The 25,332-nt window shown below is 43.4% G+C and overlaps 1 protein-coding gene across 9 annotated transcripts in view; it reads left to right on the forward strand.

Moving 5' to 3' along the window:
* Positions 1 to 25,332, forward strand: part of nrxn1a (neurexin 1a) — an 83,445-nt gene that overhangs the window by 19,205 nt on the left and 38,908 nt on the right. For 7 of the 9 annotated variants that reach the window (XM_086139614.1, XM_086139621.1, XM_086139617.1 and 4 more), the window contains exons 1-4: positions 3,642 to 3,930; positions 4,967 to 6,464; positions 11,611 to 11,628; positions 12,412 to 12,441. In XM_086139614.1, the coding sequence (XP_085995740.1) occupies positions 5,732 to 6,464; positions 11,611 to 11,628; positions 12,412 to 12,441 (781 nt within the window). In that variant the 5' untranslated portion in view covers positions 3,642 to 3,930; positions 4,967 to 5,731. Of the gene's footprint in view, positions 1 to 3,641; positions 3,931 to 4,966; positions 6,465 to 11,610; positions 11,629 to 12,411; positions 12,442 to 25,332 lie in introns of those variants that run through there. The other 2 variants (XM_086139615.1, XM_086139619.1) reach the window with 2 other exon arrangements.

Raw genomic sequence — 25,332 nt, forward strand, 5'->3', positions numbered from 1 at the left:
GCACACACACATAAAGAAAATATCTATACACACCCCGACACACATATACAGTGACCTTCTCTCTGCTGAGTAGGCAAAGAGTCAGGGGTCACTGCCTGCTGTCAGCCTGTCAGGGAGAGGAAGTGAGGGGGGTTTAGCAAACGTGGTCAGAGGAATGTACAGAATGGCGTTCCCGTGCCTCATCATTCAATAAAGACCGATACAATCAGAGGCGGCCCATATCTGTCACAGTTAATGTTGGTTGATAGAGTCGCAGCAATTTAAAATCCTCATGATATAATGCGTTTCCCTCCCTGCGCTTCTAACAGACTGATGATGCCTCACATCATGCTTCAATGGCTCTTGTAGAATCAAGTAACCTGCTCTGTAGCAGGCTGAAACCTCCATTGTGCCTGACCATTTTGCTCATTTATATCTTCATCGGCTACAGAGATGTTTCACTTGGGGATTCATTTTAAAACATAAGTTACTTGAAGTTCCCCGCTCGTCTTTCAGAATTTTTTGCGATGCGTTATATCTTCGATTTTGTGAGGCAAAGACAAAGCTCCAACAGAAGCCACAAAGTATAATCATCAATGTGCTTTATCACATGTGTGGACTTTTCTGCAAATATTAATGTATTTTTATCTTGTCTGTAAGGTCAGGCTGATGTATCAGCTATCTTGTAGCCATTTTTCCATGTAATGGATGTTTGTCTTAAAATACAGTTTGAATTGCTTTTACAACTCTTCTGATGTAGAGGCTGCATGAAGCACCCTTTTTCATACGTTTATATTTCAAGGAAAGCGGCTTTTTACCGTGCAGAAATCTTGGACAGATCCGAGCCCAATGTGTGCGGCCTTCTGTCTCGACCGGTCAGTGTAGAAAGAGAGAGAGCAAGAGAGAGGGGCAGAATGTTAGAGAGGAAGAAACCAGGGTGTTTTGCGTTGGAAGGGACAGGCACAAATGATCTCTTACTCCTAATAACAGTAGCGCTGACAGTTATGGTTTAAAAGCTGTCATGATTCAATAACAGCTTTAATATTCATAAAAGGAAATAACGACGGTGGACGCCTAGAAAGAGCGCTGCAGTAGATCAAGCCACGCCCCCTGGCACCCGGAAAAATGAGGGAGCCCAACCTGGCCAAGCCCTGACTATACGATTTTCTGAGAAATAAAGGTTTCAGGCATACTCTTTAACAAAGAGAGGGCGTCCGCCCACTAGATCAATTATGTACTGAAAGGTCTGGTGTGAAAAATGACATCAATAGGCCCTTCACACCTTTTTTTATTCTTGAATTGTTTTTGTTTATTTCCATCTTCATATATGTATACATATTGTTCGTTTTGTTTTTTTGAGAAGGTTGATGTATCATTCCAACATCCTCTACACTTAAAGCATGTGCTTCTTCCAGCAATTTCCCCACATCTTTTTCATTGCTCTGGGAAGAGATGTAAGAATGTTATTATTTGATAATACCACTTGGTCCAAAAGGTCAGTCAGTCCGTGGATCTGCGCGGGTAATGGGGAGGAGTTTTGGGATAGGGGGGTGGGAGGGGTACAGTTGAGAGAGGTATGAGGGGTGGTGGTGGTCAGTCCAATGGGAAAACCAGGTGCTGATGCTGAGATAGTTTCCATAGTTACTCCTCCTCCCTGTCTCCCTCTCCCCTCTACAGTTACAAGCACTCCCCTCACACATGAGAAGACATAAAAACATTTGCACAGCTGCAAATGGGTTGACCGTAAACTATCTGTTTCATTTTCCAGCTGTGCGGTGAGGCACATAAATAAGCAGATATCTCTCACAATGAGCTACGTGGCTATGGATAACCAGCTGTTTATGTACATCTCCGGCTATGAGCCTCATCGCACCTTGCTGGTAGAATTTACAATCCCCCACAGACACAGATAAAGATGACAGCTACTGTACAAAATAAGGAATAATGTCTGAGCAGTTGATGGCTGCATGTCAGGTAGTATTAAAATGCCGCGCGAGCATCGAGAGCATCTCGAATCGACACATCGGATCAGGTCAGGGTCGTTCTTTTACAGGTGCTTCAGCCTTTGGTTGCCAATTTTACAGCTCCGCTACTTCTCCACTCTCAGCTCCAACACTCAGTGAAGGTGAACATTAAAAGCAGTATGACGGAACTAAAGCTGAGAGAGGGAGACAGGGAATCCGCAGCAGCTGGCCAACGGAGGGAATCTCTGAGCTGGGCTCAGCCCAGCTGGAGTCCCTCCCTGGAAGAGGCTGTTTGCGTGTGTGATCCTGCATACTGTCGAATGATTATTTGAGAAACAAACAAGATCAGAAGTATGTGGAGTGGTGCACACCTTCGTACTATTTATTTTTCTTTACTAATCAAGTAATTAGTTTTGCTGATGGCTTCTACCCCCCCTCTCCCCACACCACCCCCAGAAAATGCACTGCATAATTGCAGGAATAGGATGATTAATTGGGTGGAAATATTCCAAATGTATTGAGTATGACCAAGAGGTTCAAGAAAATTGAGAGTAAATTAAAAAGAGGGGGAAAAAAAAACATGTGTTGCCATTTTATAAAAATGCTGTTCAGCGTAGCTTTTACTATCATAAGAGCTCTGGATGTGCAGGAATAAGATTCTACCCGCTGGTCAAGTCTTCAGCTGTATGCAACAGAGGAATTGTGACATAGATATTTAAACAGGAAATTCAAAACTACAAATGCATGCTGTCAGATGATCTCTTTTGTGGTTTCCCCGGTCAAGAATTTGTTTTTCTTCCCGCTCCGTCAGCTGAATACTAGCGCAGGGTGTGAGGTTGTTTGCAAATTAATGACAAAAGAGAAATCTCAAATATTAATATATCTTACTAAAGTCTGATGTGGAAAGGGGGAAGCATGGTTTGTGACGTCAAAATCTTGCTCCACCGGGTTGTCTGGAATTCTCGATTTATTTATTTATCATATTTATCTATTTCATTGTTTATTTTGTTTTTAAAAGGGGCGGTGGCAGGAATGTGGCGAGGGCGCAAGACACTTTTTTTTTTAATTATTATTATTTATTTTTAATTTCGCGTTAATTTCTGCAAATAAAACGGACGCCTGTTTTGATGCCACGGCTTAAGTCTTGCAAGGGGATTTTTAATTGGCTGTAAAACCCCTCTCTCATGCACAGTTTATCCTCTTTTCGGCCGCAAAGACAAATCCGCCTCGTTAAACGTCTATTCCGGGAATCATCGTACGCTCCGCATATGGCACGCACGGGAACGTGCACGTTTGCGCGCACCCGCGAGGTGGATTCTCGGCAGCGCGCAACAGATTTGTAAAGTGACAGGGGGCCTCCGGCCGCCTCCTCCTCCTCCCCCTTCCTGGGCCCGTCGCCCCGCTTTTTACGCTCCGGCGCGGCGGGGAAGGAAGAGGTAAAGGCCGCCGTTGCTGTCACTCAAGGCATTTTTAATCACAGCCTTTTTTTTTTTTTTTTTTACCCCCCGTTTTTTTTTTTCCTTGCAGCCGGTAATTGCGTTTCTATTCCGTGCGCGATGTGCGAGCTGCTGTCCAAGGTGCTGCAGCGGCCCCGCCCCGCCCTTCCCCTCTCTTTCTCACTCTCTCTCTCTTTCACTCTCTTTCTATCTCTCTCTCTCACCAGCTCTCACACAACCACGTGACGCGCCCCTCCGACGAGTCTCGGGGAAAGCATCAGACTGCACCTTTTCCTCCTCCTAGAGAGAGAGAGAGAGAGAGAGGGAAAAAGAAAGAAAGAGAGAGAGAGAGAAAGAGAGAGAGAGAGGGGGGAGAGCACCTTGTCGCTGGCAGGCGAGCCTGTGATAATTCCGTCCCCGTCCGGTCGAACCGCCTCCGTCCGCCGACCGGGACGCACGGCTCTTCTCGCGTCTTTTAAAAGATTCGCCTTCGGATGGGAAGGTGGGATCGATGAGCCGCGGGCGCGTCGGATCCACGGGACGTGCGTGAGGTAGGTCGGCTTTCTAACCTGCGTGAGGAAACCAAAACCCGGCTATCATTTCTTTTTCGTCTTCCTCTTTTTCATCTTCTTTTTCTTCTTCTTCCTTCTCTTATTTCTTTTTTTTTTTTTTTTTTTTTGTAAATAAACGAATCAATTTTTGGTTATGATTTCCGAGCCGGGTGGCTGTCCGTGAAGGCAGCATTGAAAGAAGCGCCACCGGGCAGACGGTGTCAGCGGCGGGGCGCAGGTGACGAGACGGAGCCGCCGGTGTGGCGGGCTGGTAGGAAGAGGGGGGGAGGTGTGTGTGGGTGAAGGGGTGGAGAGGAGGCACGGCCGCAAATCGAGAATCGATATTTCAACCGCAGTCATTCACCCCGTCTATCAATAACTCGAACGTCGCCGCTTTTCTTTTTCTTTTTTAAACCTTTCTAAACCTGCCGGGTGATTCACTAGAGCACGACCGCGAAGAGGGGGGGGAAAAAGAGAAACGGTTCGTTTAGAAACGAACCGTTCATTCGGATGGACGACGCGGTTTGAGTCATCCGCCGCAGAGCGCGGTTCTTCTCCGCTCTTTGTGAGGGGGGCGGGGGGGGGGGCGGCGGAGTCTCCGATCGGCGGCGCGTCCGCGGATCGATAACCGTATCGGAGAGGCGGAAAGTATTCGGTTGCCGTCGACTTTCGGAAGTGGTTTCGAACGTCAGGTTGAGGTGGTAGCGGGTGAGCCGCCGTGTAGAATCTCCTGCGGCATGATCGGAGCTCCGGTGAGGAGCTGGTGTGTGCGTGCGTGTGCGCGCACATCGAGTGCTGCTGTGTTTTTGTGCTGAATGAGATATCGAGATTTTGGTGTGTGTGGATCAAGGTGTGCAAAATGTGGCGTTATTTGAAAATAATGTCAAGATCTACTTGTGTTCGGTGTTTATGAGACCGTGTGAGTGTGTGTGTGTGTGTGTGTGTGTGTGTGTGTGCGTTCATCTGCGTGCGTACGTGCGTGCTAGGTGTGTGTGTGTGACCCTGGTTGATTGTACCGTCTCTGTTCTCTCTGTAGGTCGCTGGAGAGAGTGATGACGCGGCAGTGAGACACACACACACACACACACAAACACACACACACGCACACACACACACGCACACACAAACACACACACACACATCTGTTTTGCCCCCACACACTTTAAGTCTTGCCCTACCAAGACAGGGAAGAGAAAGAGAAAATTCTGCTATGACGGTATCATTTCTTTCCATTACCGGTGTGTGAGACACACACACACACACACACACACACGCACACACGCACACACACACACACACGCACGCACGCACGCACACACGCCCACGTACGCCCTCGCACACTCCCTGTTCCTGGGGGAGTTGCCTGCATGGGGGATAAGGCCCTATCTAGGCCACAAAGATGGAGTTCATATCCTGTTTGTCACATATCTAATATTTGCAGATGTACACGTACGTACACAAACCTGGAGCCTTGTATGTAGCAAGAAGAAAAATGAAAGACTGAAAAGACATTAGGAAAGCTCAGAGAAGGTGCAAACACCAGGTGGAGAAGAAGATGCCCCGAGTGCGCTAAACGGGCGGTGGGAGTTGCATCTCGTCGGAGGCTCCCCTCGTAAGAAGCAGATCAACAAAGCACCTGAGACCCCAGGAAGTTTCCTTCAAAGGGCCCTACAGTTGACATAATGAGCTGTGGGCTAGAGGAAACACCCCAGCTCTAGCCTCTATCTACTTCGGTGTGTGTGTGTGTGTGTGTGTGTGTGTGTGTGCGTGCGTGTGTGTGTGCGTGAGCACGAGTGTGTGTATGAGTGTGATGGCAGTGTGTGTTTGGGCAGCAGCCCCCCTACTCTTCCTGGGGCTATGCCTGTGTAGCGTGGGGGGCCAAGCCCAAGGGGAGGTCCTGGAGTTCGGAGGCGTGTCTAGCCAATGGGGGCGATTTCCCGTGTGGAACGCCTGCTGCGAGAGTGTACTGAGCTTCAGCCTGCGGACTCACAGCCAGGAAGGCCTGCTCCTCTACCTGGACGATGAGGGCTTCTGTGACTTCCTGGAGCTGCTGCTGCTTCACGGCCATCTCCGCTTGCGCTTCTCCATCTTCTGCGCCGAGCCGGCAGAACTACAGTCAGGTGTGGCGGTGAGTGACGGGCACTGGCATGCAGTGCGTGTCAAGCGGGACTGGAGGAACACATCATTGGAGGTGGACGGGCGACTGGAGGGATGGGCGGAGGTGAAGAGCAAGAGAAGAGACATGACGATATTTAGCCACACGTACATGGGCGGGGTGTCGGCAGAGCTCCACTCTTCACCGCTGCGCCTCACCTCCTCTTCAGTGCGGCTACACCCCGCTTTCCACGGCTGGATCACGTCGGTGAGCATCAATGGCACACTGGTGGCACTGAACAGCTCAGAGGGTGTCACGGTAACAGCTGGCTGCGGGCCGGACCACCAGTGCCAAAATGGAGGGGTGTGCAGCGTGGTCAACGACCAGGCCGTCTGCGACTGCTCTGACACGGGATACCAAGGCAACGACTGCAGCGAAGGTAAGGCCCAGAACCGTGTTAAACCATTTCATCTATTAATTACACAAACACTCCAATAAATACATGCGCACACACATAATGTTCCGAATACATATCCTCAAATTTACACCAGTAATTTCAAATATCAGGTCCCTGAGTGTAGACATGTATTTTTCATTCACACCTCCACTGCTCAGTTCAGTTTGTGTTTATGCTTGAGCAGCCTTGACAAACACTGCAAGACACGCATACTGATTATGTTGAATATTGATTTCTTAAGGCTGCCAATGAGTCATAATTTAGAGTGTACTTCCAGAACTCAGAGCTGAGGCTCCTCCCAAAGAGTGCATGTTAGAGGATCTGGAGCTGAGAGCTCCAACAGCTGTTCTGAGCTGCTGCTTTCAGACCGTGAAGCTGGAGACTCTGGAGAATTGTGACAAATTCCAAAGCCTTAACCTATATGGCAGCTTAAAGCCTGAATGGGCACAGGTGGTGTGTTTGTCAAAATACAATAACCTTATAGATCCACTATGGATTTGGTCGTTGGCTCATTCTGAAAGGTTTTAATTGGTACTCGGCTGAGAGGCTGGAAATCAGTGGTTGTTACATGCCTGTCACCTGGCTGCCTGTTTTTATGGATTTGCATTGATTCTAGATGCCTTCACAGGTACCATATGTATAGGGAGTTGAGATGAAGTGTGTATAATCTGTTGCCTGCCAATAATTTAAACAGCCCGAGGCATGGTATGATGCTCTGTACGTGTGATGCTATGTACGTGTGAGCGTGAAAAGTGCTTCTGTGTTGTGTTCTAATGCATTATAAAAGAAGAAACATTGTCCTGTCAAAAGTAGTTTGCTATGCTGAGCTGTGACAATAACCAGGCTGCTGTGATAAACCAACGATGAAAAAATTGCCCTTAAAAATAATCAAAATATTGTCAAACAAGCCTTATGGTCAACGCAAGTGCCATGATATACTGCACCGACTGTAATGAAAACCATTATGGAAAAAAAATCAATCTAATATTAATATTACAAATCCTTTAATTTCCTCCTGCTTAGCTGTGGGTGTCGTCGGATTTGATTAAGTTAATTCACAAAACAAATCAGCATTTCTAATCGATAAGGCTCACTCTTGTTTTTTTTTCCTCTTTTTACTGCCAAAGATACCTTCCAGCTTTGCCTTGGTGATTGATTTCTTTAATGACACAAATACATCTGCCAAAAACGGCACGGTGGCCTTGCTGCATGGCCACCATTTGTCACCGATCTGACCTCACACCCCGCCCTGCACTGCTGTCAGCATCACACCTTTGCTTAATCCTCTCAGTGTATCAGGAACACTTAGTAGACAGTGAGACGGCCTGTGCAACTGCGGAGATACCAATAATTGAGCGAAATCACGCCTGTCCTTGCATCTTCCTGCCTTCCTGTCTAAACTTGTTCCTTTCCTGACCCCCTCCAATTATGCTGCTTCCTTAAACTTGTGTCCTGCAAGTGACATTAGGCATCGTGGATATCATTCCGACTAACAATATTTACATGTATGAAGTAGCGAGTGTGTATGTGTGTATGTTCATGTGTACGATGGGCATCCCCAAGGCTCTAATGACTGCCTTAACCACTGGCTATGTCAAGCATCTGGTATAGGGTGTAATGTAACATGCTCTCACTAGGGCTGAAATGTAAATGTGGTTCTTGACAGAGACACGTGTTCATAGTCTTAAGTCATTTAGTAGAGTAGTTTAAAAATCAAACTGCTGAACATTCACTTTGTTAGCGTCTTTTTTTTAGCTGCTTTGCAATTCCCTGTTTTGGGGTTTGAAGTGCTGAGTATTTATCACCATGCGCGTGTAGACTCAGTGATGGACATTTCTCATGATTTTTTTCTCATCTCATAGTCTCGAGTTGTTGTTTATATTTGATGTTATTCAATCATTGAATAAGCATTTGCTAAGAGACCAACGCTGGTTGACTTGTTTTCATAATGTGACGGGTGAAGCTACGATCAGCTCCCTGCAGAAGCTCAACGCTGTGCTGAGAATTACATGTGATTCAAGTCTGTCTAATCCAGTCGGCTGGTTAAAGGCACAGTGGGAGATGCAAGCAGTACACATCGCCACACAAAACATTTAAGGGAAACATACAAACATACAGAGGAACACGTAAAATGTGTTGCACAGACTTGACTTCTTTATTCTATTAGTCACAGAGCAGCAGTCTAGTGTTAATCAGCTAAATAAGGGTTGCAGACACAGTATGTAAAACTGGTTATCTGATACAATACCGGCTCTAAGCTGGCACTTTGGATGATCAGTGAGAGACTATTTATGTTTTCTAATAGTTTGCTTTATTTTCATAGGGTTGGACTCACATTTCGCTTGTTAGTGCTACTTTATTTTGTCACAGGTTTAGTAAGAGTATGTTCATGTAAAAGCGTTCTGTTCGACTTCTGCTTAGGTTAATAAATGGGCATTGTGTGGATTTTTACATTGATTTCTTTTGTGGTAGATATGAAATAATACAGTGTGATGTACAACATCCATTGACTGGAAAACAGTATAGTTTGGCGCAGGGAAATATAGTGTGTAATTGAAATATTGAGAAACAAACAAGTTGCCTATTTCCTTTTTTAATTGTTGATTAGCGGATTGTTGTAAAAGTTGATGCACCTTAAGAAATTGGTGCATTGTATATAGTGTGATAGAAAGTGGTGGATATCTAGGGTTGGTTTGGTTGCTCATCTGTTCTGTGAAGTGAGCTATATTAAACGGTAAGCCGCAAACACTGCTGCCTAAAAGAGCTAGAGTACATAAAAAAAGATGGACAGCAAAGGTACAACGATATATTTTGATGTTTGGATTCTGTCAGACCTCTCAGAATCATGTTGTGTGAAAATAGTTCAGAGGTCTGAGAGAGAAGTCAAGCAGATGATTTATTCGTTTGTGGACGCTTTTCAATTTATTGGCGAGCTGTGGCCTCATGTACTGTCGTGCAGGTCGGTCTGATAAAATGCCGGCTCAGCGTAATATCTCTGACCACAGAATCTGCAGACTGAGCTAATATTCATGCATCAATATACTGTATCACTGAGTAACTCAATATCCAACATCTCAGGGGCACTGAGGCTCTGAAAACTCAAGAGTTGTATCTCAGAAAAATGAATGTGGCTAAAGGAATAGCGAAAGAAATCTCAGGTAAAAATACCTATAAGTCCAGATAAAAATGAATACGCTGAATCCAAATGGAAGTTCTTTTTCCATTATTGATTTTGAAACTGCAGCAGCCTCTTTGGAAATGGGAGTCATTTTTACAAGTGTATAGTTAAAACTACCATTAGAACTCTTTGATATTATTGACGCAACATAATGTCGCACTTTGCTAAAGGATATGGAAAAAATAATATCCCCATCCTCATAATACTTCTATTTTATACCCTACTTATGTAGGGGCGAACAAGCATATGTCAGGTAGGCAGCACAAATAGCTTGGCCGAGAGCCATCTTTACGAATCATTTCGATTCATACGTGATACTAGTCTTGAAAACATTTTTTCAGTAATGCGACACAAATTTCTCCTGATGTTTCAACCCTTTAATAACAAAGCTCAGTTTGAAAATCTCATTGTACTCTTGGAAATGCTTTCTCTTTTTCAGTAAGGACTTAATTCAATTTGGAGGAAGAAATAGGCTATAAAATTGTCAAAATGTAATCTGAGAAACATAACATATGTATATATGTCTGTGTGTGTGTGTATATATATATGTATATATATATATATATAATGTATGTATATATATGTACGTATGTATGTATATATATATATGCGTGTGTGTGTGTGTATATATATATACACATATATATGTTATGTATATGTGTATATATATGTATGTTATGTGTGTGTATATATATGAGTTATATATATGTTATGTGTAAATACACATGAATATATATATATAAATTATGATATCACATTCAGATGATATTTAATAGGTAGCGATATATCGCTTGTCTTTTCCATAGCTTTAGTGGTTGCAGAGGTTGTGTTAGTTTATCATTCTTTCGGCACAGGACATTTTAATCGTTAAAAGTAATGCAAGTTTATTCAGGCTACACTAAAATGGAAATTCCAGTGAAGCTGTCCCTCCGTCCTGCGAAGGCAGAGTGAACCTGACTCATTAGGCCTGGCCTGGCTTCCATTGTCCTTGAGGGCAAATCGCTGTTAGCATGCTAATGGCTCCACCTGTTTCCACATGCTACGAGCACAAGGGCAGCAGCAAGGAAACAAGCAGAGCAGCCATCACAGAATACACACACAGTCACACAGACATCCATATGCACTCAAAGACACCCACTTTGTTCCGTTATTAAATCATGCATGTCCCTCCTCCTTATTCCTGCACCGCTAATAATCCATCTCTACATGTTCTCCTGCTTTTTTGCGCCATTATTAATAACACAGCCAATATGTGTGTATGTGTGTGTGAGTGTGTGTCTGTGCGAGAGAGAGACTGGAAGAGGGAGGAAGATATTTAGAGACTGTGATTATGTGTGTGTGAAGGAGAGAGAGAGGGAGAGCGAGAGAGAGAGTTGCATGCTATCGGTTGGGGGGGCTCATGGGAGAGGGAGCGGCTACGAGGTAAGTTCAGGGGTGACTGGCTCGTGAATCCAAACTCACAGGTAGGAATGTGTATTATCGCCCACATCCACTCCACCCTGAACGTAAAGTGTGGGTGGGTATGTGTGTGTGCCCTTGTATCTGTCTATTTAAACATATGGAGTCACAGAGACACCATGCTATTTATGCAGCTGTGTGTGTGTTTGTGTGCATATGTGTGCGTGTGCGTGTGTGTGTGTGTGTGTGTGTGTGTGTGTGTGTGTGTGTGTGTGTGTGTGTGTGTGCGTGGACACACACTCGCACAAGTACACACACAAAATGTACACTCCACATATACACAGCTGCATAAAAAAAGACAAATCTCAATTTTGACTAACAGCGCAGCATGGTATCTATTGTGACGTCTATGGCCCTTGCATGTATGTTTCCAAGGTAACCCTGGACAGGTGTGCATGTACAGTAAGTAGCCATGGTAACCCAAGGGCTGAGCATGCACGTTAATGAATGTCTGTCTCTCTCTTTCCTCACCCGGCCGCAACACCTTCCCAGAGCACAGCTACACCCCAGGTAGGTAGCACAATCTCTCTATCTGTCTATCTACCTGTCTGTCCACCCACCTATGGACCGATCCACCTATGTTTCAACCGTCTATCTTTTTGATTTCTCCTTCCATCTATCTCATCCACGTTTCATCTGCCTATGTTTTCTTTCTCCGCTCCATTACCCTTATTTAGTGTTCCCAGGTTTTTTTTTTCTACTTATTTTCAGCTTCATCCTTTATTTATCAATGTTTCCATTTTCCTCTCAGCAGTCCCGTGTCCAGTTACGCCTTTTTCTGTGTCTTCTCTGGGCTACACAGTCTGTCCGTTGACATCCATATTTTCTTTACATCTATTAGCGTCCTCTATTTGAGGAGTAACTATGTACAGTAGAAGGTTGTAAAATGTATGTCGGTCTGAGTGGGTATGTAAGAGTGGTTGCTGACATCTGGTAAGTACAATGGGCCGTGCACAATCATCTGAAATGGCTCTTCCCTCAAGGTTCCACAGACACACACGCAAACATTGTATTGCATTCAACTTCATGACCGTGTGCAAACATCTGGGTGCGTACCTCGTTGTTCGTAATATTGCCGCGTCCGATGAGTAAATGTTCCAAAAGGTTTTTTTTTTCCTAAAATTTTCACAATACTTTAAAGAACGTAAACACTTTCACACTACAACGGAGATTCTTAGCCACCGTCGGCATGTCTTTGACAAATTCATGAAACGCACGCAGACATACATGAAACCTGCACTTCACACCTCATGATCCTTTGCTGTGCTGACTGTGCTCTTGTCTTCCTTCAAGGTCTGGCACACCTGATGATTGGCGACCAAGGTATGACCTCCTTTTACCTTAATTCCTGTTGTCCGTCGCTATACCATCTTTCCCCACCTCCTCACCCATTACTCCCACACACAAATCCTTGTACCCTCCCCCCATTTCATCATCTCCTGGCGCGAGAGGAAGTTGTCTCTCTAGGCACTGAAACAAGGTCAGTTCTTTTCTGTAATTGAGATTTCTTCATTTTAAAGAGTCCCATTAGGTGTCATCAATAAATTCAGGTTTTAATTCAAACTGAAATGGATGACTTCTGCATTACCGCTGGAACAAATAAATATGAAATATTGCCTTTAAATCAACCCCAGTTTGATTTTTTTTTAAAGAGAAAGATGAGCCTGAGAGCAACTTCAGCTGGGTTATACACTCACTTGTAAATCTATTAGGTTCACCTACATAACACTAATGCTTTTTAATACAACAGCCCTGCAATAAATCCTTCATTCATGAGGAATGTAATGACCAATTTTTCCTGAATCTGTTTTAGAGAGGTGCTGATTTATTTTGCAGATCATTTTGGATGCTCTAATATATGGCACTGTTATGCTCTGGTTAAACTGTCCCAAATGTTTTGCCCATCCTATTTATCTTCATGAGGCGTGCCAAAATATTAGGAATATGCCCTGATTTAACCCAGGCGCAGTTCACAATACTGTCTTGGAGGTGACTCCTGAAATTCGTTGTCAAATAATACACATTCTTTATGAAGGGATATAGCAGGAACGTATTTTTCAGTTTTATTCAAGTGTACGTAATGCATTGGCAGATTGGAGTATAAAATTCTGCTGCTGATGTGGGTGGGTGGGGGGAGAAACAGCAGGGTGTAGATGGCTGCAGCTTGGCAGTGCTTGGCCGGGTTAGATTTGGCTCCACTCCAGGTCATGGAAACGGAGCTAAGGGCCCGACTGACCGACTGACTCCATGGATGGTTTGATTTGGTCTTTCCTCTTCCACCTCATTTCATTTTCTCCCACCTATACAAGAGTTTCAGCGACAGGCGCATTGTTCACATGTGTGCGTATGCATGTGTGTGTGTGTGTTTGTGTGTGCGTGTGTGTTTGTGTGTGTGTGCGCGCGCGCACGCTTTCAAAAGAACACTCATACACACTCATTGACGGCTTGTAGCTCCTCACTCTGCCGTCGTGTTCTGCACATGGGCCTCAGCTCACAGAATGGCGAGTGCATGCGGATTTCAACAGATGTTCATGCTGTGTGTGAAAGAAAAAAAAATTGTGACACCTCAATCCTCCCCCACCCTCTACCCCAGTTGTCTGGGTCTTTTTTTTGAATCAAGCTCAAAAAACAAGCACCACTGCTCAGCCTTCTGAAAACTGTTCGCTGATAATCAAAAACTCACAGTGCCATCTCTTTCTTCTTGCCCTCTCTCTCTTCCCAAACCCCATTCCCCCTCTGTTCCCTGCCCTCTTTTTCTCACGGTTTGGGACACCACCCTCTGTGAAATTAGGAAAGATCAGAGGTACCTCTCCCCCCCCCCACCCTAATTTTCCATGCGTATGGCTTCAAGGCTATTCTGAATGGTTTTTCGGGATGAATGTATCGTCAGGTTTTGAATGTATGGAAATGCAGCTTTAGAGCCATAAGGCCTCAGCTTTTTTTCCGGGTCGGCATTGAATCTGAGTTTCACGTTTTTTGACAGGTAAGGCGCTGATGCATGTGTGTGAGTGCGAACGCATCCGTAGTTAAATGTGAGCTGCATGTGTGAGTGAACAGAAGCTCCGAGCCAACGGTGCTTTTGAAAAAATCCAAAGGTAGGTAAAGCTTGATTGGTTGGCTCTGCATGACGCTGATGAAAACACTGATTGGCCAACACGAAGGCAGGTCTGGCTGTGACAGGCTGATCTGCATCTATTGTGTTTTTTGATTGGATGAGAGGGGACATGCCTCCCATTGCGACCAGGTCCCCGTGCATTCAGGGAAATGTGCTATTTGATGAAAACGTTGTTCGAGCCGGTGCAGAGAAATATCTCACAGGGATGAAATCCCATGTATCACAGCGAGACAATTCCATTCTGACAAGAATCTCTTATTCACAGTGCATTTTTACAATGTTTTGATAGTTGAATCAGCTCTGAGGTCTAAAATTCCTCAAAATATCTGCCATGAAACATCACTAAAAACTGAATTGTTTAATCTGGATTATAGTCAGTATGTAAAATTACATGCCTAAGGGCTGAAATATATTAACATATGTTTCCAGAATTATTAGCGAAACATTCAGTGTGTTTGTGTATAGTGGGTGCCCTCACTATTACAGATGTTTGGATTGTGATAGGCTGAAAGTGGGACCGTTGTTGATTTTTTTTTTCCCTTTATTTTTTTAAACCTTTGAAGTCTCTTTCAGAAACGGTACGGATGAAAAAACTGTGTGTGTGTGCGCACGCGTGTGTGTGTGTGTTTGCTCTGCATACTGAGATGTAAAGGCTGTCAAATGGCGCAGACGAAGCCTAGCTTAGGTTAGCTCAGCGTAAAGAGGCTTTTTGAGGAGCCCGCAAAGCTGAAATGAGTTTCTTTGAGGGGTGTGGGTGTGGGGACGGGTGTCTTAGAAAGATATATAGCGCGTGTGCGCGTGTGTCTGTGCATGCGTGTGTGTGTGTTTGCTACAGAATTTTAGAAAAAAGGTCTGCGCTTGCAAGAGGAGAGCTAAAGGAATGAATGATAGAGGGTGCAGAGTGGGAAAGAGAGAGATAAAGTGAGTCGTCTTCGCTTCTGTGATGTAGTGCAACTGTCTGTATCTGCAAAGGGACAGTGGTGCTCCTGTCTGCCCTCCCAGCCCCGTCATTCTCCAAGGTACATCAGCCCTGATGGGGAGTCCCGGACCTTTCCCCTCCTCCATAAAGTACAGCTATCCTTCTCCCGCAAAATGATACCCCACAGATCACTAATCACTCCGAGTGCCTGAAAATGCACAAATTGTGGAGGGGAGAAAGAAAAAGGGGGAACCAAATTGGATTTCCATAAGTATCGCATAGCCAAAAGGAAAGAAAAAAAAGGGTGTGGGGGGGATTTTTTGAAAAGTATTGAGCAGCAATAATCTGGATGGAAAATGTGCTTAAAGCCAAGTAGCAGATTTTGCCCTTTCTTTTCTCTCTGTCTGGCCAAGAATAGACCGTGAAGGGTTCTGGGTGAATGAGCTGCTGGAGGTTCTGAATAGGATTGAGGAGTGGCACTTGGATGTAATTGGCACTGAGGGGATTTTATTGTTTGTTTGGGGTTTTTTGTTATTGTTTATTTGTTTTCAACCTCGTATATTCAGTTAATAATAGCTGTTTGTCCAAGTGTTCTCCATAACAATCCAACATCTGTGGACAGCACAGAGAAGTGGTCAGCCTCTCTTGAAGTGACCTTTAAACACGCACGTACGTGAATGGATGGACAAAACGCCACACGCTCACACTCGATAACCTTTAGAGAGTGCCTGCTGAGTAGGTGAGTGAGTGTGTTCAGTGTAAATATGCATGAGTAAGGCTGCCTGCACATATTCTTCACGGTCAGCGGATGAAGGCAGGCGAGGGAACGAGGTGTATGTGTGTGTTTGTGCATTTGTGTCTGCGTGCGTGTCTTCCGCAAGTGCACAAGTGTGTGTTTTGGGGAGGTGGACTGTGAGTCATCATTTGTGACTCATAAAGCGTTGGCAATCAAAGCGGTTCATTTTATCACATTGTCTTATGGCAAAAAATGCACAGATGGACACACACCCCATTTAGGCTACACACCACCATGTTCAGTGTCACACTCCCAGAATTTTTTCTTTAATATTTGTTTTGTTTCCCTGTCACTCCTCCTCATACCCTCTCTAATACGTACACATGTGCAGACTTTGAGACACACAAACACACACACTCACACACGCACGCACGGAGGCACACACACACACACGGTTGTGCAACAAGCTCCATGCTGACTCCACCATATGTGGAGTCGGGGATGGTAGCAGACGCCAAGGCAAGAAGAACCAGTCGGTACCAGTAAAGTACAGCATGTCTCCTACCACTTGCTCATCATGATCTAGGAGTCCTAATAATAAATCGCTCAAGCACCTCCGAGACTAAATGGGGAAAAAAATTAAAATGTCTTTTCCAATTGTCATCTTAGCTTGCGAGCTCAGGCTGTTTTGTTCAGATGATTAGCTGTTTATCAGGCACTAAACCTATCCATTATACAGACAAGATATAGTATGACAATTATCAAGGTAAATGCTGTTGTCATTCTGTGTAACTGAGGAAGAATATATTCATTTAGGCGCTGTAGTGATCATACAGCGCAAGACGAGCAAATGAGCAGCGCCCAACACGAGGTGTCTTGCTGTTAAGAGGCATGTGTCTGGTGATCCGTTGCCTGCCGGACTGACTGGCATGAATGTTGATCCTGATGGCTCCATCTTGAGCTGTGAAAATGAAACTGTTGAGACAAATTCACCCCCCCCCCCCCCCGCCCCGCCTTCCAGGCCATCAGCACTGATTAGAATTTGCAACATAATTTCTCTCGCAAACTCTGCAAGATATAGCCTTTGAACTAATAGGGCTATTTCTGCTTCTACTGTCCTCTACTAAGACCCATTAGGGTGCTGCGCACCAACACTCATTAATGCTAAAAACCCATGCAGTTTTGTTGTAATGAAAGAAGCAACACCACATTCATTGCTCTACCCCCATATTTTGAAAGGTAATGCATAGCTACTAAATTCCCATTGGTTAAAGGGTTACTGTAGCAAGTGTAAACATTTACTGATAATTGTATGCAATTATCCATCGCCAAGTGCATGCATTATCATTTCAACCGCTTACAGCAATGCTATTAGGAAACACACCGAGCTGATGCACCCCGCAATCACCTAAAAATGAAGACATCAGAAGGCCATCCTATTTATTTACGGATGAAGGGGAAAGACGCGGGAGGAGGCAGACTGTGAGTGTGGAAGGGGAAAGGGGGGAAGGTAAAAGAGTGTAGAGAAGCGATGGCGAGGAAAGATACAAGCACATTTAGAATCTGGTCAAAGATTGAGAAGGTCGGAGACAAAGAGAGGGAGACAAGACGGGAGATAAGGCTGCGGCGATTCTCGGGACGCTACATCTCTCCTTGGGCTTCCCGACTTGACACAGTCTCATATCAGCAAAGATGTTATTCATCGATGATGCAGATACCTCGTCCAGCGCCCTGACTCACAGGGATAAACAGAAATAGAAAAGCACTACTGTCGTTTGTGCTGCAATTGTGCAATTGATAGTAGAAATTGCAAATCTATTTCTTCTTTTTTTTTTCCAACATTGTTTCAGACTAGTGGTTTACACCACCCCCCTCGCTGCCCCCCCCCCCCCACACACACACACACACACATTCTGGCAAAGTTTAAGCGCCCCCTGGCCAGAGAGTAGTTGGGTAATTAAAAAATCAGCAGGTACATTTTCAGTTAACAGGCCATGTAATCATTTGACTAGACTCACCTCCATTAACATTTTATGATTTTCTTTTTTAAACCTGGAGCCGTTTTCCTGTGTAGTGACATTGCTAACAACTTCCTAACTGAACTACAGACTATAATATACCAGATCAGTATCTTGACCATAACTGGCGATGAATTCTGGCAATACTTTATGCCACACTATGGCTTGTTTGCATTTAAAGGCAAATAGGAGAGGATTATTTTCCCTAAAGTGCATTTAATGTAATAAGAGCTGTGATAAAAATCACAGCTCTGCATGCACCTCAGGTAAAAAGGCAACGGATTGCCACGTTTAAGGATGAAATTGAACAGCTCTTTTTTTTCCATGAAAAGTCTTACACTCATCAATGTTTGCCATTTGCAAAATTAACTCGGCTTAATCTGCTTGGTTACTTGTAGCTGTTTCAAATTGCTGGATGAAAAAAGGGAACGATCTGGCCGGGCTAAATGAGTCACAGCATATTCTCACAAACAGAGTTTTGCTGCTTGTCGGCTCACATTCATTCACGCAAATGAAGATGGAGGTGCAACCAGCGAATGCTGACGTTTGTGCGGCAGCCTTGGTTTTAAAACTGTTACGCTTTAAAAGAGAAAGTTCCCAGTTTAACCTCAGAAACCTCAGACAAAGACTTAACAGTTTTTGTTGGAAATCCAAATCAGCGGAAGGTTGTAAAAACTCAGGGCTGGATGTAAACCAACAAAAAGCAATGTCAAAAGGCATACAACTTGAGGACCTCAACAGTGGGGTAATTAGATGGTGTCGGACTTTGGTTAGGCAGCTTATGAACAACGGAGACATCCATGTCACCTGTTATCAGTATCTCAAATCGAACAGACTGCATTATACCGACCAGCAATGACAACCTGCATTCAACCAAATATCAACAACACCCGTGAATAGCCGGGTGCCAGGTCAGTCTAAACAAATAAACTGAGCTTATATCTTGCATGCAAAACACTGATCTATGACGTTTCTAGATCTGCCCACGCATATTTGTGCAAGAATAACTTCAGATGATGAAAAAAATTCAGTCCTCTTTACAGTTCTTTGTTGGGGCTTGCCTCATAAATGCATCTTGCTTGGCGGACGTTCATTTCAAATCTGCAGCTTACCGTTTCATTTCAGATCAAACATCCTTTATTTTTGTCAGGAAGAGCAGCTCTCACCATTGTGTTGCGTTCAATCCGTCATATGATATAGGCGTCTGTGTGTCAGTCACATGTCACGTAAATGCATCCTACGTGAGTGGCTTCAGGGGCTCTGCAAAAGCACAAAGGCACTGTGCCTGAGCCTTTCTATTGCGGGGAAAACCTTGCAATTGGCGATTCACTCCAGTACCCCATCTGGCATTTGAAGTTAATTTCTTTGCTGTTCACCAAAACAAGAACAAACGTGAACAAGCGTACGTACACTCACGCCTACAAGCAGTAAATTATTTGTGGTACTTGTCTGGCATAACTACAACAACTGAAATAGCCACGACATTTATTAAAAACCCATTACATTTTCTTCTTGGAATGAGGTCTTTGTGTGTTTGTATTATTTGTTAACAACATGTGCTAGAAGGGTTTCATTAGGTGCGCTTGTGTGACGGTACAGTAGATCTGCATGTGTGTTTGTGCGTGGGAGTGAGTGTGTGCGTATCTCTATATCTGGGTAGATTAAATTAGATTTTAAAAACATTAGCATCATCGTTTTCCCAGATTGTTTTTCAAGGACATAGTCTCTGATGGCTTTGCTTACCTTTGTGTACAAATAAATATTATACCAGCTCCAATAAGCCTGTTAACACGCATGTCTAAAAGGGAAGAAACTGACTCTGATCTTATCCAGTTTAAGACAAATACGTTGTTCTGCCTGCAGACATTGTCATGGAAACAAGCTGGTTTCCCTGGGTAGCTGGGAGAAGGCCAAATCTGAGCTACGTACACATCGAGAGTAGAAAGATCAACATAGATAAGAGAAACAAAAAGGGACAGGAAATAAAAGATTGAATTTAATGGCTGTGCGGCGTGCCTTTGTTTTTTCTTGAATTTGAAATTCAGAGGAATCAGCCCAGGCGCTTGTCGTTTGTGAAGGCTATTGAAATGCACCAGAACACAAAGAGCGATGCAAACACAAGCCTAGCAGCTCAAAAGCAATTGCCACCGATACAGTTCTACGAATGGCTGAAAATAACTTTTTTTTGTCTTTTCTTTTTTTGCATTCAAATTATTTTGTTTTAGATATTTTACTTGTACGTCAGATATCACTACTAGTTCAATCTTTGGAATTCCAAGAACGTGTTACCTTTCGTTATCAATTTCCTTCAAATTGTTTGCTCGCTGCTGTGTCGCTCTTCCGTTTGACACAAGACTACTGAAAGTGTCCTGTGATGCCTGACATCACTGTGTCAGCAGTTGATCCATTAAGTGCAATAGGGTTTTGAGGCTGGGTCTCCCTGGATCAGACTTGTTTTCCCACAAGATCCAACAGACACTTGATTAGATAAAGATCTGAGGAATTTGCAGTCTTACATGTCTTCCCGACATGCAGTTAGTGAGTGAACTCTGGCGGAGGAATCACTAAATATTGTCCGGATAATCCAGAAAGCACGACTGAGGTGTCACAACGCTATCGGGGCTTGTATTTTTCCCTCTGCGAATGTTTTAGTCATTTACCATATTCATAACAAATGTAAGTTTACTGGTTTCCTCAGCTGACTCTTTTCTTGGAGGGGCTGAGTATCACAGCGCTGAGAGAATGATTATTTATTAATTTGTACACTGTTTGTACTCACCCAGATTTCCTTCCAAACCTCGTCCTTTTTTGATGAGCTCCTTATATAAAAAGGTGCTCCGGATCATAGAAAATGTGCCACTTCTCAAGCTCATAAATTAATTGTTCCTCCGTGTTAACTGCTGACTGGATGGGAACATGAAATGAAAAGGTTGAAGGCGGATCGAGTGAATAAAACTCCACAAAAATAGAGTCAGGGCAAGTGGTATTTCAGGCAAATGACACAATCTCTTATCTGCTTCGTGAAGCATCGAGCAGGTCAGGACGTCTTTGTCGAAAAGAAATGGAATAATCTGATGCTTACCCCCATCTATTTCTCAATTGCTGAATTAACTAATCCACCTTTCTTCCTGTTCCTTGAACCACACCATCATGTTGTTGTTTTTTCTGTGGCAGGATAAACTATCTTTCTGGATTCCATGCCACTCTATATATAAAGCCTTTATTGAGTGTAGAAGAATAGAAGAATACATGCTAGTTAGTGTTGTGATTTGATTTAATTTTTAAAGGCATTTTCAAGCTAATTTTGTTTTGCAGTTTTCTTGACCACTTTGAGGTATGTTTATTCATCCAGTTTCTTGGTAGCGAAGAACTGCAAAAAGCTAAATTTCAAATGGACACTTAGCCAGTAGATATATTTTTCTACATTAGAAAATATTCTTTATCATAAAAAAAAAAAAAAGTTTTTAGATATGTAGCATGTTGCACACCTTGAAGTCAGGATTAATGCTTTCAGCGTTCTTTCGAGCCTATTACGGAGCGAGACTTTGCTCTACTTTATTGAGCCTGGGCTGACGATGACCCTGCAGTGGGTTCACTCGTTGTCCATCCGTGGAGAGCTTTTAAGCCGCAAACTGGGAAAATCACAGAAGACTTTGCTATCAAGAGTTGCTCTGATCTATTGCCGCTGACTAGGTTGTAACCCACAGGTGAGTCAGATTTATATAGATGTTTTTTTTTTAAATATCTTTCAGTCTTTCCAAATGCAGCATGCCATTAAGGCACCACACAGACTTAATCGATTCCTTATCACACAATGCCATAAATCTCATATATCATGCTGCTATGACAAAAAGTATATGTGTAGCATAATGTTTATATATGGTATATAAGTATGAGCATGTGTGTTTTCAATGTCAAATGAACATGAAGGTATGAATTGTCTATTCAAAATGGCTGATTTACTCATTCAAGGTAGCATCCAGCAAGTGATGGCAGTAAAAATGATCCCTTTATTTCTGCAGAGAAATCCCTCTTTATATGATTTATAGATATGAACCTTGCTGCACTGGTAATTTGTAAAAGCAAATAAATGTTCAGAATATTCATGGTCACATTGCTGGTATGTGGTCTTCGTGTAGATAGTGTTGGCATAGCAACCACTTGTTGACAGTTAAGTACAGCGGGACTTTCCTCTATTTTCTGGTTGTTTATATGCATGCTGCAAATGACTGAGATTGTAATAGAGTGTTGGATCGAGGGAAAGAAAATAGAGGAAAAATGCAAATAGTGCTAAAAAAATTGACTTGATTTACTTATTTCGGCAACCATTAGTGGAGACTTTACAGGTGATCAATTTAAAATGTTGCCACAGGGGTTGGTTTTGTCACAACTTACGTTAAACGCCGGCAGAACATTGACGGGGCTCGTCAGCGCTGTGCTCGTCTGTGCCTTTGTTGGATTTTTCTTCGAAGCAAAAAAGTTTTGGGCATTTTTTGGGGGCACAAACGTACTCGATATAAAGATAAAAACAACAACAACAAAAAAGGAATAAGAAATCAACGTCGCAACAATCTGTCACTCGAGTCCTGACAGTAATATTCTCCTCTACAGTATTGCTCCCTCGGCTACGATGTGATAGCCCAATCGCTTTCGACGCCAGATGCCGTATATTACTGAAAAGAGATGGAAACGACAGTCATCGCCTTCAGTGAGCTTGCCTGTATGGATTTTCACAGTTTAACTTAATATAGAGACTATGCATATGTTTGCATATATTTACATACATTACCCTATGCTGGTCATATATCTGAAAACCGTTAAGAGTGCATAGTTAATCCACCTGTCTGTTATTAAGGAGTGATGCCTTCTTTGGAAGATGTTTGAGTTTATTCTATGTGAGTGTGCATTTGCGTGCGTGGACAGGCTGAGAGGAGCTGATAGCAGAACTGCATGGTGGGCTAAAAACGAGGTGCAGGGGAATTGCAGTGTGCTATCTCCAGAATGACAGGGGTGCCATGATTGAGGCTTGCAACACTAGGATTTAGATACACCAGCATTTTTCTCTCCTTCGTTCTCTCCCGCTATCCATCCATCCCTCCCTCTGTGCCACTCCCTTCCCTTGTCTCTCTCTCGCTCTCTACCTCTTCCGTGGCTTTTTTTTTTTTCATTTTGTGTCAGTCACCCATCTCTCTTTTTCCCCTCCTTCTTTCAAATTCTCCCCATGCATTTCACTACCCTGCTTCATTCCTCCCTGCTCCCTCTATCAGGTGCTGTATAATGTAGGCTCCCCTGATGTGCGCCCAGCCTCCATCCGCCATTTTGATTCAGTACAGCTGTCCATGATAATGTACGGTTCACTCAATCACTCTTTCTCTCCCTCACCCTCTTTCTCCATGGTCTCTTCCTGTCTCTCTCACTCTCTCTCTCTCCCCTGAAACATGTGCACAAAACAGTCATATCTGCCGCAGCCCCTGTATCACAGGGTTGCCATGGAAATGACAAATTAACGCGTGAAATTTCGAGTAGGAGACCCAAGAGAAGAGACAAAGCCATATGAGGCTCACACACTCACAATCTCCATATGCACGCAAACACGCTGAGAAATCCAAGTGGTGTGTATTTGATCATCGGAGGGAGTTGCAGTTGCAGCTGGTCCCAGTAGCGGCAACCATTGGATCAGTTATTCATTCCTTCTCGCTTTCCTCCGTCTCCCAGTGGACGGGTTTATTCATCAGAAGGGTTTGATGATGGCCTCCGTGGTCTGATGCCAATCACCGTCCGGCTTTTCAGCTTTACCTTTCACCGCTGAAAACAAATTCGACGGCCGCAGTATCACAGGCTCTGCTTCTCATTTCCAGCTTGCTGAATACTTATTTCGCTTAATTCCCTTCCAGCTCATTTTTCCTCTATTTAATTTCTTTTCAATCAGGTAGTCCCAGGAAGATACAAGTGTTTTTTTCAATAGACAGATTCAAACTAAAACATTACTAGGGGTAACATGAATTATAATTATCTTCGCAAACAGGCTTTAAGAGAACAACAAAATCAAAATATCAGATTTTGATTTAGGAATCGTGGTCATCGTCTGAAATTGAGGTGTAACATATTTATGCGCTATCATGCAAAAAAAGAAATGCATCAAATCCTCACTGGTCAGATCCTGTTTTGCCTTTTCGAATAATACATAACAAAAGGTACATTAATTCTACTGAGGTAAATTTAGAAATAAGGTTGTCAAATAATATCAAACATAGGTAAATAACTTAACTGAATAATTGCAAAGAAGTATTATTATAGAGTACCTTGAATTTGAATTGTGTGGTTAAATTCATCATATTATATCTGAAAAAAGTGTATAAAACCATTTTTTTTTCCAATGAACCAACAACAACTAAAACGACAGAAAATTATGATGTATTATTTCATGTACAAGTTCAACAGAAAAGTAATGAAGCTTTGAGAGAACCTGAGGGGAATAGAAAATGCAATAATTTATTCTAAAAATACGGCAAACTGGAGGTGTAAAGTAGTATTAAGGGGTATTACACAACCGAAGTACAAGTACCTCATAATTTTACGAAAAGCAGACATCAGCCCATACATTCAGTTGTACTTATCCTCGCTGTCAGTCATCAGCTGTCAAGTGATCTCCATCCGAACACTAACCAATTGTTTTAAAAATGAAAGTCTAACACCCAATTATAAGGTGCAAACTGGAAGTACTAGAATATTCCACAAAGGTGATGAAGTGTACTTCCCTCGCTTCGCTCTCCTTCCCTTATTTTACCAGAAAGGAGGACTTAAAAAACAACGCAGAGCCTTTTAAAGTCAGAACCTCTATACGGCACGATATGTTTGATCTGCTCGTAATTAGTCAGACCTCCTACCCAAGCATGCAGCAGCGAACCAGGAATACGGCTCAAGAAATAAAAATAACAAAGGAGTCAATCACAAGAAGTCAGTAAGAATCAATTACACGACTTGGGGAAAAGCTTCGGATAATTACTCAGCGACATCTCCAAACAAAATTAAACAACATTGCTTGACAGATGCCCTTTCCTTTTTTCTTTTTTTTTTTCCCAGCCATTCAGTCAGAAGGCGTCGAGATCAAAGTTAAAACCCTTTGAGTTCAAACATTTTGCACATTCATAACTAGCACATCAGTTATCATCTGTGCAGATAAAGATGAGATTGCATTGCTTAAAAAAAAAAAAAGAGACTGAGAGAGAGAGAGAGAAATATCATTTGAACTTTTCTCTTTGCCTCTCTTTTGGTTTCCCTAATTTCACTCCGCGGCTTTCTGTCACTGTATTTCCAGTCTCCCGCACCCTTGCTTTGATCGACAGAGCTCTCAACCGGATGAAGTGTGAAGTGTGCTGTGTTTATGTCAGTGTCTGTCTCACCGTTTACTCTGAGCTAATACTGA

This window comes from Fistularia commersonii, chromosome 32 (genome assembly GCF_037954325.1).
Source record: "Fistularia commersonii isolate RoL2024-O1a breed Wild chromosome 32, RoL_Fcom_v1.0, whole genome shotgun sequence".
In the NCBI taxonomy this organism is placed as follows: Eukaryota; Metazoa; Chordata; class Actinopteri; order Syngnathiformes; family Fistulariidae; genus Fistularia; species Fistularia commersonii.